This window comes from Zonotrichia albicollis, chromosome 1, assembly GCF_047830755.1.
Source record: "Zonotrichia albicollis isolate bZonAlb1 chromosome 1, bZonAlb1.hap1, whole genome shotgun sequence".
Taxonomy (NCBI): domain Eukaryota; kingdom Metazoa; phylum Chordata; class Aves; order Passeriformes; family Passerellidae; genus Zonotrichia; species Zonotrichia albicollis.
In genome coordinates, this window is record NC_133819.1 from 140,081,003 (window position 1) to 140,099,377 (window position 18,375).

At 33.7% G+C, this 18,375-nt stretch overlaps 1 protein-coding gene across 7 annotated transcripts in view; it reads left to right on the forward strand.

The window, feature by feature from the left end:
• The window catches only part of CSMD3 (CUB and Sushi multiple domains 3), a 580,686-nt gene that overhangs the window by 178,969 nt on the left and 383,342 nt on the right, over positions 1 to 18,375 (forward strand). For all 7 annotated transcript variants that reach the window (XM_074556146.1, XM_014263981.3, XM_074556154.1 and 4 more), the window contains exon 5: positions 5,903 to 6,110. In XM_074556146.1, coding sequence (XP_074412247.1) covers positions 5,903 to 6,110 — 208 coding nt within the window. The remainder of the gene's footprint in view (positions 1 to 5,902; positions 6,111 to 18,375) is intronic.

Genomic DNA, 18,375 nt, shown 5'->3' on the forward strand with positions numbered 1-18,375 from the left:
GCCTCGCTGAGCCTCCCCTGTCACCCTCAGTGCCCTTGGTCCCTTGCTGTGCCCCCTCTGCCACCCTCGGTGCCCTTGGTGCCTCGTTGTGTCTCCTCTGTCACCCTCTGTGCCCTTGGTGCCCGGCTGTGCCTCCCCTGCTGTCCTTGGTGCCCTTGGTGCCCTTGTCTGCCTCTCTGCTGTGCCCTTGCTGCCCTTGGTGTCCGCTGCCCTCAGCATGGCCAGGCCACTTCCCTGGTGGGGCTGTGCCAGGCCTGAGCCGTGCGTGGCCGCCTTCCTCACCCCCTGTTGCCCAATCCAGGCCTCCAGGCAGGCACAGGCTGTGTGGCTATTGCAGTGTTTTCCCCTCGCATACCTCGTTTTTGTGGTTCTATCTCAGTGGTGGTAGGTGAGAAGGCAATTTATTCCATTTAACCTATGTTCAAGCACCATTTAAACTCCTCACCTCTGTAGCTACAGATGCATCATTTGATTTTTTTTTATTTTCTGCTGGCTGTCAAATCTGTGTAATTTTACTGGTATAGAGCACAAAAGTGCAAAGTGAGAGATTTGAGGATGTGAATCATGTCAATTTATAGTCATCACTGTGTTTATCTGGAATTTAAAATCTGTGAGTTTTACAAATCAACACAGAAAATAAGACTTCCATTTGTTATCAAGAACTGTTTTATGTCCCTCTACTCAAAAGCTGGAGTAGAGGGACTTACTTACTTTATGTAAGTCAAAGACGAAAAATTGTCTGCAAAGCTATCCCGAAAGATTTTCAGTTGATGGTTGCTTTTCAATCTTTATATTTCAATTTCTGGAATCTGTAGGGTTATTCTTTGTGCATAAATTATGAGGAAAGGCTGAAATATTTTCATTACTAAAGATTTGTAGAAAAAAGTCAACATATAAATGTTGCTCAGATATTATATATTTATATATCTATCTTGCATTCTATTTTGGAATTTCTAGGATGTATCCAAATATTTTATAACATAAATGTAATATACATTATACTATAGAACTGTCTCTATACTGTACAGATCCATTCTTTTAATCTCTGACTCTAAACATTACATTATTGAGACTAAATTGAAGACCTAGTTTTTATTTAGCAGAACTAGATCTTGCTAACTTAATGATAAGGTCTTTGACTTATGTCCACTGGGTTTTTGTGGTTGTTTACCAAAGCTTGAAGGCTTATTGAGGAGCAGAGGATCAGAGTACACACAGAACAGACTGATGAGGGATTTTCTTGCACTCTTTTTGATGAAGTGGGGTGACCAGAAACAGCTCTCAAGTGTCTGTATGCAAGCAAATATGGCACAAGAAGCCCAAGAATTGCAAATTTACCTGTGATCAGAGATGAATTACATAATTAAAATCACAGAGCCACAGCAAAACAGTTGGCACTGCTGGAGTTCTGCAATAGACATATAGAGACTCTCCAAGAAAAGTGGGCAGGAAACAAAAGCAGTAAGTGTTTGTGCAAAGGAGGAAGCAGAGGGAACTGGAATTGCCTATAGAGCTTCCTAAAGACATTTTTGTGCCTATGTAATCTATTACTGTGCTCATTAGCAAGTTTCATAATCAGACTATAATACTACAGTTTTTAAAACTGAGTTTAAGTTTTTAAGGTGCTTTTCACTTTAGCCTGTATAGTTTCTATTCTGCCAACTGTAGCACAGCCAATGAAGAAACAGAATAAGAAACTAAATTGAAGCTGGGGTTTTTTTTGTGAAGGCAGTATAGGATGTGTGGAAAATGTAACTGTTTAGTTTGCTATAAATATCTAGATAGATAAGATGATGTGATACATTGTGTATACCAGATTAAAGCTTGATCTACCATACAATCTCATTGAATTCTCAATGAAATCCACAAATTTGCATGTTGTATAAATCACTGATGACATTGCCTGTCTTTGATCGTCCATTTTACTGTTCAATATTTATGTAACATTATTGTATCACTGAAAGCTACAAGAATAAGCAGGAAATTAAATAAGACATAACTAGAGAAATATATTTTCAAAATTTATTATGAAAAGTGAATGGTGAACAGCAAAACAGGAATTAAAAAAAGATAAAATTTTATGAAATCAGATTTCACTGGAGATTATTTGAAGTTGTAGATATTCCACTTTTTGTTTCCTTCTTTTTAATGCGCATTTAATCATAAGATTGTAAAAGCAAAAAAAAGGAAGAGAGATAAGAAACTGCAGGTATCTATGAACATAAATAGAAACAATCTATGCCAACATAAAGAAAAACAAAAACCAAACCCCCAAAACATTACTTTCGTAATCATCACCCATCATGATATCAGTGATACTCCCTCTGCACAAGAGCCCTTATGCATATTCAAACAGAGATCTTAATTTAAATTCATAATACCTTGAAAAGCTTTTTAATGCCAAGTCCCCTCTTGCATATCACTTTGAACAAGGTTCCCCTTTCAGCATATGGTTAAGATCAGAGAAATATGTTGGGAAAAATGATATATTGGCAGTAAGTGTATATTTTGCATTTATGCCTTCATATCACATTTGCAAGATTGCTATTGGATAAAATTTCCCAGTACATGACCAATTCAGTTTAATTTGAAAGTATGGAGTATGAATTATAAAAGTAGATTTTGAAATATTAGCTATGTAATTGTAATTGAACAATGTCAGACTCTATCAAGTCTTAACTGAAGTGTTGTCTTCTTACAATTTCTGTGAGTGTTTTTCTTCATTTTTGCTAATTGGAAATTAAAAGGAGAGGGATGCAGACAATTCTTTCAAGGCATTTACGTGCTTTACTGCTGTTTAGCTACTACATTTTGACTGCAGTGATCGTAGTGTGCATTGGGTGTGGAAGCATGCAGCACATGCACAACATAACTACATCCTTAAATTCTCTTGAAAACCAACAGATAAATCCATTCTCATTAACTACTATCTTCCATCCTTTCACAGAGAGGTATCATTTTCCCATTTCATGGACTTCATCCTCTCCTCCAGATGTTCAAATGTAGTCCATGATTTGGGATCCATTCATCGGGATGGGTGCCTATGACAGGAGAAGCAGCACACTTGATGATTGGGCACCAGCACCAACCAGATCTGGGTCACTGCCACACAGTCTCTGCTCCTCACAAAATTCATTCTTCAGAGGTTCTTGTCATTCCTGCTATTTTACTCCCTGCAACATAAAACTTGTGCCACAGATTATTTTTTCCACAAGATTAAATGTCCTTGAGGCACACACTGGGTTTCCCCATCCTGCTGCTTTAGCCACCAAGTATACTGTGAGCAAAGACAATCCCATGAAAGGGCTTGTCTTCTCCCATGGAAAAAGAGGGTTAGGCACTTAAGCATCTTTGAGGACTCCTACCTTGGTAGCTTGTTAGAGGTAACTCAGAAAGTTACAGAAAGTCAGGGAAGGAGATTGTTGTGAATTTGCACCAAAATTACAGCAAAGATTATCTTCCCTCTCTTCCTTGTTCACATCTCCTTACTGGGCTTGTTGCACATTGATGAAGATCAGCCACTGTTACTCTTTATAAATGTTGCCGCACCAGTTATTCTTTTATTTGCAACATTTCATAGCTGACATCTAAGAAATTATGCTGCTTCAATTGTGATAGAAATAGGGGTGCTAAAAAGCAGGTTGCACAAAATAACAATTACTACATTTTCTTTTATTTGTCAGGGTCTTGTACATTATGAAGTTAGTGGTAGAACTCCTGTCAACAGTGTTTGTCAATTTACTTGAAAATCAAATCTTTTTTTACACTGTCTTCACAACTTAAGGCACCAAACATTTGCATGGGCATAATGCTTTTCAATCTTCTCACAGATGGGAGCTTTTACCTATGGGGATCTGATCATAAGACTTGAACCAAGCAAATTATATTGTAGGCACAGGAAAATAAAATCACAGTACAGTAATTGTGTTATTTACTGTTTTAACGTTTGCAATACGCCAAGATGAGTGTGCTTTTGGTTATATATGCAACACTTAAACATAGATGATATTAATTGTATTTGTAGCAAATTTGCTACATGAATCAGAATAAAAACCATGATGATTTGTTTGGGCCATTTTGATGATGGCGGCAAAATCACACTTTGGAAAAATTCCTAAACAACTGTGGCTCAGAATATACTGCACACTCATTGGCATTGTTTATATTTTTAAACAGTGCCACACTAACTTTTTAAGTTTTGGTATACTATAGCAACATTGTTAGTAACCAGTTTGTTGTATTTCTCAGAACTAAGACAAGTTTCTCTATAATTAATTTGTGAAAAGTAGAACATGGATTCTGCAATACAGTAGGGAAGTTTGCTACTGTAAATTAGCAATTTAAAATTATTTTTCTGAATGTCTGTAATGCAGGAAAACACTGTTTTTTTTTTTTAATTCCTTTCACAGTATGGGGACAGAATCTGTGATGTGATGAGGTTTCTCAGTTCTATTATATTTAATGGATTCAAACTGCTTTGCCTGATTATTAGGAATAAATTTAAAATATGTTTTTACTATGTGTTTGGTTGTTTTGTTTTGTCTTGTTTTTTTAATCTGGCCATGGCATAATTTAGCAGAGTTTTTAAAGGAGTAAACCTGGTATTTTAAACTTGTAAACTGCTTTAAGAAAGAGTCATGAATTTTTTTCTTTCTGTTGGAAGTGAGCCATTATGTGTATCATGAATTCTTTAAACTTTTGTTCTGTGATCCTATACTCTTTAAAGTTGTTTTTTTGTTTCCTATTCTTGTCATTCATATTTCATCAATATTGACTGGATTTTCAGACTCTGAGGCAAATTTTATTCATACTAGCACTCTAATTGAGCAGAAATGACCTTCAAATATGCTCCAAACATTACTGAATAAGTAATGCAATATGGTATTTCCATTCAAGTTATTTGAAAGATATTTCCATTTTTGAAAGACAAAGTACTAAATTTACAATTAATTTTATTGGCTCACAGAAATAATTTTAATATAAGATCCTTAAAAATAATTTTTGAGTTATTAGGCATATATATACTATTAATAAAGAAGACACAGAACACCAATAATTTGAGAATTGCTTCATGACGGAATAAATTCTTTTAGAACTGATTTTGTGAATATCCAATGTTTGCCTGGTATATCCAGTCTAAGATCATGTGCTAAAAAACAGAGTAATTTTGATTTCAGAGAGCTGTCAAAAAAAATCATTGTGATAATTGATCAAATAGTTCATAGTTTCATATGACATGAAAAATGTATTTCTATGGTAAAATTGTAAATGTTTGATCTATTAAAACTTATTACACTGATGTAAACATCCTAATTGTGAAAGCTTCTTGCATCTGACATTAAGAAATTACTCATGAATGGCTTTGGTTTGAAAATTGATCAGCTGTTTGAAAATGAGAAAATGATTTCTCAAGAATAAATCTTATTACTAGATACTCACTAAAATAAAATATGACAATAAAATTGGTATATAATGTGTAAGATTTTCATGCTTCTTTTCTCAGTATAATGCAGCTGCTGCACTTCATGTGTCAGACTGTTTATGATTGACATTAAGCTTGAGTTGATTAATTAAAGCATTTTTGGTTAAAGCAAAATAAGAAATAGTGACATTTTTGCATGCTATTGTAAATTTAAACAGTGCTAATCAAAATTTATACTTATTAATAAATAGTAGATTATAAAAATATGTGCTGGCACAAGTATAATAATCCTTAAGTAATTGGTAACTTAAAGCAATTACGTTTTAGCACCTTAATTTTGGAGCAGAATTCCAAGTCAAGCATGTAAAAAAATTTTAAGCAATTGTTCACCTAAACAGTAATGAATTTCTATTCTCAGCAAGAAAGTATACATTTTTAAGGGGTGATTTTAATTTTTTGTTTTGTTTTGTTTTTTTACAGCTGAGGATGCTTGTGGAGGAACTATGAGAGGATCAAGTGGAATCATCTCAAGCCCCAACTTTCCTAATGAATATCATAATAATGCAGATTGCACATGGACAATTGTGGCAGAGCCTGGTGATACTATCTCACTCATATTTACAGATTTCCAAATGGAAGAAAAATACGATTATTTGGAAATAGAAGGTTCTGAACCACCTACAATAGGGTAAGTCAAATATTGCAACTTTAATATGATAAAAAAGATGATGAAATGTGAAAATACATCTTTTTGTTACTTTTCTTCTTGTGAATATGTAGTCTTGCTAAAAAAAACCCTTCACAGTAATAATTGTGACCATGGCATAAATGTTGATATTCCAATTGCAGCTGTAAAATGGTTTTTAAATATATTGTGTAGATGTAGCATCAAGATGAAGGGCACTGTAGACTCATTTACCTCATTGTGTCTAACCATTTAACCATTATTATAGGGAAAATGTATATATTTAGAAACAGACCGGAATGGACTGTTGCAGTCATAAGGATTGGTGAAGCCTTCACAGAGTTCCATAATGTCAGAAAGTGAACGGCGTGGAGGCTTTCAGCACAGAGCTAGGGGAATTTAGCATTGGCCACACCTGTTGGTCATGGGCAGTCTCTGGAGGAGTTTCTGTACAGAGAACCGCATGCATGGTCTCTAAATAATGTGAGTATGGTTGGTGATACACTTACCTAGAAATACCCATCCTGATCTGTGAGAGAAAACACCCTTAGCTACGTAGTTGCAGTACTTTTTGGAGCTGGTTTCATCACAAATATAGCACCTTCAATGAGAGGTTTTTTTGTTTGTTGACTTAGCAGTAGGAACAATATTTTTGCTAGTCTGACTTCTTCAATTCTTAATCTCAGTGTAGATGTGTTATGTAGATGTTGTAACACAAGCACAAGAAATAAAATAGTAAATAACTTCTTTCAAGATCAGATTCCATTAAATAGGAAAAATAAATTTTATACATTAAATATAAATTCTGTGGCTTTCTGGTCTGGTAGTTTTATGGCAGCAGCATCACGCTATTCAAGAAACATGTCAATATGACAAATCCTTTTGTTTATTTTATTGGTTTAAATAAGCTGTAGATTCACAGAAAAGGAGTTGTATACAAGCCCATAAATCACAGTTATGGTCTCAAGTAAAATTTTGATCTCTTAATTGGCTCATGAAGCTTTCTGGAGGTTCTGTATGATAGAAGCATGTGAACAATAGGTGATACAAAGTGGCTGGCTAGATACATTAAGGTCAGTAGAGTGTGGTTTTCTTCATATCAGTGTAAAGTCCCTCCAAATGTAACAGAGACCAAACAAAATGGGTTTGATTTTATAATAAGGAAAGATCTAAAATTAGATAATTATATTGTTTTAAAAGCATCAGACTAGGTTTCTGTAAGAGTTGCTTATAAGTAATATATTTTTACTGCTTCAGAATGTAATAAAAGTCTAAGATTTAGCAAATAGTGTTTTCTAATTTGAGTTAATTTATACTGCCACCTACATAGTTAATTACCTGTATTAGGTATAATTGCCATTGAGTTTTTCAAGCTCTTAAACTGAAATCTTTTGAACTAGCTGTCAGCTAAAATAAATTTTAAACAATAATTTATAATAATTAGTGAGGTAACACCAATGACATACAGATATTATGAATCACTTGAATAGCTAAATATGCATTAGATTTTTCTTAAATGTGTTTTATTTATTAATTTATGAGCTACAAACAATTATTTCATTTTTTTTTCTATAACAACAAGGCTGTATTCAAATGATATAATAAGATTACTTTATATATGGAAATTCCTATTATATGTTTGCAAAACATGAAAATTTACAATGCTAATTTAGTAATTGCTCATGTAGAGAAACAGACTGAGAGCATATTCTTTTTTTAGCTTGTCATTTATATTCCCTAAATAGGACTGATGTGTTCAATTACGGAAAAGTATCCCCCCATATGTTGGGAAAAACAGCTTTGGAAAGCTTAATTAACAGCAATTTGTTAATTAGATTTACAGTGGAAATACTATATATGCCCTTAGACTATAGTTAATCTAAAACTAAACACAGGTTCTTTATCTTTCATTCTGGAAAAAAATATTTACCTAATTTTCAAAATTACTAAAAACTTACTGGTTGATCTGGATAATGAGTATTATAAAAATTTCTTAGAAAATTTGGTGCATTATATGACTGTTACACCTATTGATTTAAAAGAACCCCTCAAACTTTTCTTCTGAACATCTGCTGTGTAAAAAAATATTTCTACTTTTTATTTCTAAGTGAAATAAAGAGCCAGATTGTGCATCAAGTGAATAGGCTGGTGCCATCCATAAGACAAGACTTGGAATTCTTTATGAAGTGCTAACTCTCTATAGTTTTGTAGTCAGTTGTTATAATATTTCAGTTTTGGCAGCCTTCTCTCTCAAGAAAATCTTGATAGGCCATTTTCATTTAAATAGTAGTAAAAAGTTATGTAGGTGTCCTTCAGAGTTCTTGTCATGTTGCTTATTCTAACATTTGCCAGCTTGAGTTGAAAAATAGCATTTCTTAAATTTTGGAAGTGAAACTGAAGGAAAATTATTTATTTGAGGAAATTATTTTACCTAATTTTTTTTTCAGTAAACAAAAACTGAAAGTTAGTAAGATCTAGTGAAATGTTCCTTTTTGTCTACCAAAAACTAGGCTGTGCCAAACCAATACACAAGTTGACAGCTGTTCTTCCTCCATATTTGGAGGGCTTGGTTGTTAATTAGCATTTCCTGACCCTAAATTCCATTTTACTAGTGTTGTGAAAGAACACAATGACAAACAGAACCTGTAAGAAATATTAGTGAAGAATATACTAACTAGTGGTAATTAAAGTGAGGGTGACCAGGCAGATAATATCTGTTATAGTATTTTCTGTAAGGTATTTTCTGGGGTTGTTTTTTTTTTTTTTTTTTGTGTGTGTGGAAAATGCAGCTAACCATGGTAGATAGATATATGGTCACTTTTATTGCCAATTTGGTTGCAATAAAAATTAGCCTTTAGGAGACATTTAAAAATTAAGTGTACTGTCACGACAATTAATCTTCAACAGACACAAGCATTAATAAAACAGATTCTCAATCAGAAATTTTTACCAAAGTGGTTATTTTATTTATGCAGTGCCCAAACAGGTTAGAGTTGTTTTCAGTTAATGTACTCGATTAAATAATGCTCATATCAAAGGCTACAGAGGAAAACCTCTACCTGACATAAACGTGGCAGCACAGGGATGAAAATCACACCTCAGTAGTACAAGTACCAATGAAAGTAACAATATGTTGAAGGAAAAAAACCAAAACAGACAAGACAAGAAGCAGAGGTTCTCATAAGAAGAGATTAAAATAGGAGGGAAAAAAATCCCACCTAAGGCCCAGCATTTATTTTCTTAAAAAATCACTTCAAATTAGAAAGTAACAAGTGTAACAATCTCTGTTTTAGTAATGAAGACTGTTGACACTGCTTTAGATAATTAATACTGTTTTCTCACTAATGCAAAGTTTTTAAATCTGTGTTTAATGCTAAGAGGAAGGACTCAGGAAGGTAAGGTTTATGAGTAACATGATTTTAATAAGTATGCTAAAAGTGCCAGATGAAAAAGTTTGTAATCTGATAACAGTTGGATTTATATTTAAATAATAGCACCAAAATTGATACTGCTTATCACAGGAAAAATTATTTCAGAGGAATGTCATGGCTGTAGCCAAATAGGTAGAAAATTTTATTCAATTAATAGTGCAAGCAAAGTGCAGTCAGAAAAACCTCCTGTTTGTTTACTGATAGTGAATAGAATTAATTTTACTGGATTTAATTGCAAAAACAAAATAAAAGAAACAAACAAAAAACACATATTAAAAAATCAAACAAAAGAAAACCCAAAAAAACAATAAAAAATGTCACTGCAAAAATCAGCCAAGTTTTGGAGTGCCTAAATCCTTTTCTTCTTAAACAGGGAACAGAAGGTAACAGAGATAATGCTTAACTGTGGAGCAGGGAGAGCAGAAAATCATGAATAGGAGGAATACCAATGCTAAAAATATTATCTGGTTTGAGCCTTTGATAATCTGTCCATTGTTTGTTATCATTTTTATCTTTTTCTGAAGGACTGAGAACAAAAATGAAGTTCTTTACTTTCTTGGAAACAAAAGCTTTCCACAGAAGTGAGGTATTTCTGTCCTTCGCTGTTTACTTCTGTAATTTAATTTTTTTCTTGGTGATTCAGCATTTCACCTGTGGCATTTCCATGTGTAGGGTTCAGGCACAATAAGTGTTTAGGAGGAGAATTTGTTAAGTGACTGTGGAGGTTAATGACATGTTCTTCATTGTTCTATTGTGTGATTCTATCTGGCAATCGTCAACTGAAAAGGACTTTGAAACTGGCTTTACATCTGGTACTCTCAAATTCTTACTGAAACATGAGGAAAGATTTGAATCTAAGAGAGAAATAAGATATCAAATCATATGCTTAATGGTAGAGGCAGAGGCTCTTCTTGTGTCATTTTCTACTACTTGTTCTTGTGTGTTTCTGAAGAAATAGAAGGCCCTTCCATAGTGAGTACCCTGTTTCAATGGGGTTTTCTGCATTAATTTCTCAGGTTTCGGTTCAAAGCGCAGTGACAAACGTGCCTCAAACTTTGCAGCCAGAATAGACACATATAAACATGAGTTACATGATAAAAATCTGATGAAAATCTGTAACTCCAGGGTAGACACTTTGCAGTCTATGCTTTTTATAAAAGTTACTTTGTGGCATTTCAATTTAGTGCTTAGTAAAAGGAGAATGTGATTCCTAGAAATTGTCATATCCATGGAAATAGAAACAAACCAAGCTGTAAATCTAGAGTTTAACTCTGGAATTCAATATGTTATGTATGTGTCCACATAACCAGCTTGTAAGGAAACACAAGACAGAATGACCAAATTTTATAAGCAGGATAGTTCTGAATGGAAGGGAACTCAGAAGCTGACTTGTTCAATCTACTGCTGAAAGCAGAATCAGCTTTTAGGTAAGGCAAGGTTACCCAGGCCTTTATCACAACATGGAGTCTAAACAATCTATGTGGACAACCTTCTTAATTTCCTGACTGTCCTCATGGGAGGAAAAGCTTTTCCATTTTTCCCTAATTTAGAAACCATTGTTTTCAGTCAGAAACAAAACATAAGAATTTATTATGACCAATTATCCATTTGAGGTCCAAACATCTCCTGAGTTCTCTTTCTTCCTTATGGGTAGGCAGTGGTACGGCCTTTCTCCTGAGCAGGTTGGCTGATATGGTCAATCCTAGCTCATGGGGTTGAAGATCTTCCTTCGTCAGGCTCAAGTTGTGCCATTCATCTCACAAGTATATCTACAGGAGCAGAGATATGATCTGTCCTGTCTTCCTCTAGAATACTAAATGCCAAATCTTATCCGGCATGTGCGATTTATAACTACATAGTGGAGTCAAACCTCAGTGAGAAAACTCTCTGTTAAATTCCAGCATGTATTTGCATCAGACAAGTCAGGTGCAGGCACGGAATCCCCTTGGCTCACTGTGGTACCAATGAACAATTTACATGGCCACTGTGATGCCGCTTTTGAAAAAAACGTGTCCCCACTTCTATTTCTGACTCATCCCCTACCTGATGTTGGCTCAGACATTCACCCAGTCACAAAGGAACTGCACCAGGAAGTGACAAAAGTTAAAATCAAGCTTTTTTTTCCCATGTTAGTGAGCAGGAAAGACACAAGAGTTGAAGAGAACAACAAGGCACATAGGGAGGGGAATATTGTTTCTTCAAGCAATAGAACAAATTTTTTGTCAAAATAAAGCCTGATCTGTTGTCTTCTCAGGCACTTGTATGTTGAATAATGGTACCTATGCAAAGATCTAGGGGTTTTTTTCCCCTTTTGCAGTGGGAGCAGAAACTTCAGAGTTATTTTATTTCATTTATATTTTTTATACTGTAACCTTAATTTAATTAATTCTTGTGATGATATGAAATATTTTATTTTGATTAATGTACACAATGTCAGGAAGACAATATTTGGTTGCTGTTTTTGCAAAAGGTGGTTAAAAGCACTTCTTTTGAGGAATCTTTTCTGAAGCTGCTCCTAATTTCTTACACTTCCTATGTTCAGGAGCACTGCAAAAGGAAACAATTTTAAACCTTCTCTGAAGCCACATGTTTTCATTATTCTGATAGTACTTTTTAATATGCATGAAGTTATTCTCCTCTGGAGTCAGATATTCAGCAGTTATCAAATGAGCAGTTATACATTGGATGGGCTTTTTATGTATATTCTTCTCAACAGAGATAGGATTATATTATTTCACAAAGTCTTATCAACATTCAGAGGCAATTTGTAAAACAGTTCTCTTGAATCTTTATATGCAAGAACAGTACTCTGGTTTTTCCACATACGTCTTAGACAAAGACTACTGCTTTTTGTGCTTCCACGGGTCACTTTAATTCTCCTTCGATGAAACAGATAAGAGTGCTTCCAATGTGGCTTATTTGTAACTCTGCACTGTAGAAACCAGGTAAATAACGGTCTAGACCTGGGGGATTCTGCTAATGAATACTTAAAAAGTTTAACAAAAAGAAAGAAAAGTTGAAGAAAATAGAAAATTGGAAATCTCTTACAGCAGATTTGGGGAATAAAATAGGGGTAGGAAGATGGCTTGATGATTTAACAGGGAGCACTTTCAGTGCACTTACTGCAGTGGAATACTGCACTTGTTTTGATGTGGTCATTCACTACAGTCTCAGGATGGCAATTGTTGGAGTAGTAAGGGAGACATTGCTCTTGTCTTGGCTGAAACATCAGTGACTGAACTCGTAAGTAAGTTTTATGCTGCGTGAGCTGTATGGTGGGGGAAGGTAAGGGAAAAGGCAGGGAAAAAACATCACAACCAACCCAAACCCCAAAGAAAAACTGAACTGAAAAATGTATAATTGTTTCAATTCCAGAGTAATTAAAACTTCACATTTTCTTCTCATATGTTCTGAGTCTTTGTCATGTTTACTTTATTCGGCAACATAAGTAGCATGTTGTGGGAGAACAGTGATCTCTAAAGAGATAATCCCAAATCACTCACATTCCTAGATTCTGAATTTAAAATTTTAGTATCTTTTGTATGCTGAATAAACTACATGCATTCATAATTTCAACTTTTATGTCTCAGGCAGCAATAGCTAAAAGTATAATATTTTGAATACATGAATGAAATCCTTTAAATTAATAAATTCTGACAAGGTAAAACATTATTTATATGGGCCCTACAGGCTAATCATACCTTCACAAACTAATGCTTCTTTTCGTGATTTTCCATCTATTTTGCCTGTGAATATCACATTAGGATATGTAGGGTGTAAATTCATTTGTAAAATGAACCAGTAACTAAACCAAACAATTAAACATCTTTTGAATCTGCTAATGCAATTCCATTATATTAAGGATCCACACAAGTTCAAACTAGTGTCAGAACAATTTTTTTATGATTACTTGCCAGTGATGCAGATGACTACTGGCAACCCACAACTTTCTGGCTATGACCTAACAGTCAGTAAAAAATCAAAATAAACCAGTCATGTACATTTACTGTATGTTTATTTCTTCTGCATACAGTAGGTCATGCAAAATTTGACTCTTAAGGTAGTCATGCATTGGAATAGGTTGTCCAGGGAGGATCTTAAACACCAAGCTGGTGTTTAAGAGATGTTTGATCTGGCACTGGGCAATATAATTTGGTGGTTTAGGGACTAGAGTGGTAGTGCCGGCTTGATGGTTGGTCTTGATGATCTTAAAGGTCTCCCAACATTAATAATTCTATGATTAAGTGATTTCACCTGACATTATCTAATATTTAATCATAATAAATTATAAGATGCAAACTATACTTTCAATGGCAGCTTTATTTGGTTGTTTTGTGAGGCTTTTTCATCATCAGCTACATTCTATCCTCTACTAAAAAGTTTATTAATGAAGATCTATCTGGATTAAGTGAACTCCATTCCTCTTTCTTTGCTAAGTAGACTTTTTGGATATTTCTGTAAGTAAGAATATTTGGATATTTCATAAGTAAGTTGCTGGTAGCTTCACATCTCTCCACCAACCTTTTTGGTATCCAGAATAGTGTCTTTGAACCTGCAGAAAAATTACCTACTGCACAGTGCATACTCTTTCTTCCTGAAGCATATAACACAGGTTTTGACATCTTTCATGTGGATATATTGCACTGCCGCAGAAATTCTTTTCCCCATTATTTTTTATGTCAGAGGAAAAACTTAAACCATCATCTCTATTTTCTGAGCAAGAATGTGCTGTCCTGAATGTCCTAAGGGAAGTTAAAGGTAAGGTGAAGGACTGTTTGTATAAGGCTTATTTTCTGTTTAGTAGCTGACACTATACCTTTCAAGAAAAAGAATCAAAACAATTCTGAACTGAAACCTCCAACTTTTTACCTAACTTTCCAATCCCAAATAACTTATAGAATATGAGATTCAATCCCAAAATGCATGCATGTTTGCTTGTTTGTATTTTGGTTATTTTTGAGGTACATGTTTTCCAGAGAGTTAATTATAAAAGGAGAATTCTATAATAAGGTGGAGTTAAAGAATTACTACAGTGTTGAATGCAATTTAAAGCAGAGTTCAGCTCCTATGGGAGAGAAATGAGAGATGATTATGACAGAGGCAAAGGCTAACAGTCATTAGAGTATTATTTTTTCATTTAGTTTTGAATAACAATTAATCTAACAGCAAGACCTTCCACCAGCTTTTAATGGATTTAAACTAGGTAGCTGAAAGCTACATTTATACTGAAAATTTCACTAACTATGAAGCCACAGCTTTGCTGGATAGGCTGGAAATTATTTTTATTACTGTACTCTTGAGCATCAGGCATATAAAGACATAAATTGGAGTGTTACAGAAATGTTGCCATTCCATCTGGTTTTGGTGATTTTGAACAGAGGTTCCCCAAAACTGTGAAGCAGAGCAGTACATTTTATTATTCTGCTCTATAAAGATTCCACAGAAATCATAAATTGTTAAACTTGTAATTTCAAGTATGTGTTGCCGTTTAAAAGTAATGCAGCTTGGTTTGAATAAAAGTCTAATCTATTTAATATGACTTTTCCTCTTAGTTTGTGCAAAGGTTGCTACCCATGCACAAAAAGGGTAAACATGAACCTGGTGGTTTCAATAGCCTAGCTCAGTTTACACAGTGGAATCCAGATACTTTGCAAAATGTCTTGTATTCCTGGTCTCTGATTTTCCTTTGGCTTCACCTGGAAATATGAGGCATAGATTTCAACTTTAGTGGTTCAGAATTCATGGTAGGAGTATCTGTTGTGGTGCTCAGATTGCAAACCATTTGATACAAGGAACTGGTTCGTTCAAGAGAATAGATATACATGTTTTCCCATTAAAAATATCTAGGGACTAACACTGTGAACTGAAGTTTGCCACTCAACCTGAGAAAAATCAGAGTTTGGAATAAGATGCCATTGGTGACAACAGTACTCAGACAGATAAATAATTGGTATTTTTTTTTGTGCTAAATAAGATGGACAAAAAAGAAGGTACTGTATACCTCTTTGTCCTGAATACCTATTTGTCTGCATTGATCTAAGCAAAATAAAAACGTTTCCCTTTGTATTATATTTTAATATATATCTGAATTTAAAAGAAAAAAAAAGAAAGGAAAAGACTAGTGCTGCCAACACTGAATGCTGAAGTAGAAGAGCAAGGCATTCTTTGTATTCTGAAACACTAAAAAAAATAGCTACATGTAAAAGACTATTTGATGAAAAGAAGGATTTAATTTATCTAGAAATTGGTTGAAAGAGCAGAGTGGCATTTTATAGGCATATGAAGATATTTCTTTTTTATGGAAAAAAAGTATTTGTCTAAAAATATGAAAGATTAAGGCAGTTTGAATGGAATTTTGTTACTGTTTATGGGTAATTAAACATCAATATTGTGGAGAAGGACATCCGGCATTAAAAAAGCTACCACAACCACTTCAAAAAAGAAGGGGTTAATACAATCCACAGGAGATCTGGCAGTAAGTGGAAGTGAATATATCAAGTACATAATAGCAGGCTACCCTATTTCAAAAGAAAGATATATATCACAGTAAGAGACCTTTAAAGCTGCTGGTGCAGTCATAAAGATATACAGAGCAGAAAGAAATTTTGCAAAAGGTGAGAAAAGAACCACATGACTAATGAATAAAAGCATAAAATACTAAGAAGCTTTGAGAATACAGTAAGAAAGGCTATCACAGTTGCTGAATTACAATTACCAAAGGATATAAAAGACAATGATGGAGAGAGATTGTAACTACATTACAAGGAAAGGGAAAACAAGAAAAATTGGTTCCTCAGTGAAACAAAAGCAACAGAGGGCAAAGGAAAAGGACACCTGGAGAGTTGTAATAGAAACAGTTAGTACTGAACCATGTAAAAATAATGGAGTAGGTGATGAAAAACTACTGAATGAAAAAAATTAATTCTTTGTACCTAGTACTTTTTTATTACAAACTAGTAGAAAAAAGAGTCAATGTTTTCTGTAAATATGCGGTGTACTTAATTGGGAAAAGGCACACAAAGAATATGTACTGTTTAGTCTCTGTAAGTCATGTTGCGTTGCATCTTAAATGGATTAGATCTAGGCCCAGTAATGTTAAATATCTTTGTAATATCTCAGTGGAAGAAGGATTATACATAAATATCAATAATTTCAATTTGGAGAGTTATAGGCTTTTTAAAGGACAACAATATACTTCAAAATAATGCTGATAAATCAAAGTGAACTTGAACATGTGAAATTTACTTCAGAGAGTACAAAATGCTGTAGACTAAATAAAGAAGGCATAGGAGTAAATATCAAATAAGGTAAGGACTAAATACCCAGTCAGAGGACAAATAGTGATTAAATAGATCAAGAAAATACAAAAAAAAATATTCATAAGAAAAAATATTGAACAGTGTCTCCTTGTGTGCACATGCTTTTATGTGTGCAAAAGTAAATTGTTTTTATAGTATATGCCATGCATCTATACAAGCATACAATTTTCATAAGTTGCAGGTACAGTTAATAAAGATTCTGAAAAGGGTTGAATTCTTATTTAGCTGAAAAACAAATTGTGCATTGATGTTTGTTTACAAATATAAATGACACTTGATATTTATACAGCCTTTAAAACTGCATTAGCAGTTAACACAAATATTTTCATCTTTTCTTATGGGGTATTTCCAAGTATATATTGATAAAATAAATTTTAAAAAAAAACAACATTTGAAACAATATTAAATCCTCAGGTGGTGGCGTAGCTCAGTAAGTCCAACATTTGTTTGGTGAGTCATGCCAGAATGGGTATTAAGGGTTCTTGCTTTCACCTGCCCATCTCTGGTTAACTTTCTAATAATTACATCCTTATAAGTCAATACTTTAAAGGTCAGTCTTAATGTATAGCATGCAAATTAGTGACCTACTATCTTTTATCAGTTATTAGATCTGAGTATTTCCAAACTTTTCAACTTATATTTTTCAAAAGAGTTGCTCAAGATGTTCAGATAACATTATCTCATTACCACTAATATCAGCAAAGGTACCATATTTATAGATAATAGACTCTGATACAAGATATTTTAAAACTGATATTGTCTTTTTTACTGCATAATTTAGTATATATCACTTTCCAGTCAAATTTCACGAACAAAGGTTTCTTTCGGCAACTTCGATTTTTGCTGTTATACTTTATGTATGTGGTAAAGTAAATAAAAATCATTCTTGTAAGGGACACTTACTTAAAATCTGGTCCAGTCTGTAAAATCTGCATAATCAGCTGGATGTTCAACTAGGATACCAGAATTTCCTGGAGTAGTAAGATATTTCATTCTAAAACCACACAATATTGATAGATTTTATAAAATTCTTTTTTTTTCTCTCTAGAGAAATTTTTATGTTTATTAGTCAATATACTGAGCAATTCCATTAATTTTAATAAAAAGAAAAATTATAGTAAATACTTTGTGTTCCTTGTAAAAGCCAACATTATTAAGCAGGTCTACTTGGTTCATTTTTTGTGGCAGAGGGAGAGGCAAAGACGTGAAGGTTAACAACAAATTATTTTTGCTTATAAGACAATGAAAACTTTAGTTTTACTTTCTAAGGAACAAAGATTTATTTAAATTTTATTATGTCTCTGTCAGCTGTAAATTGAAGACGTGTGAATCCAAGGAGTTTTTGTGAGTAACATAGATTTATATAGCAAAATCAATTTGAAGTACTTTAAACTATCAGTTACCTTTTGTTTTTTTAACAATAATAATTGCCCCTAGTTAAATAGTAGACTATGGGATTTCATAGTATTGTGGAGAATCTTATACACTCTTCTTATTTCATAGTTTCTTGTTGTATCA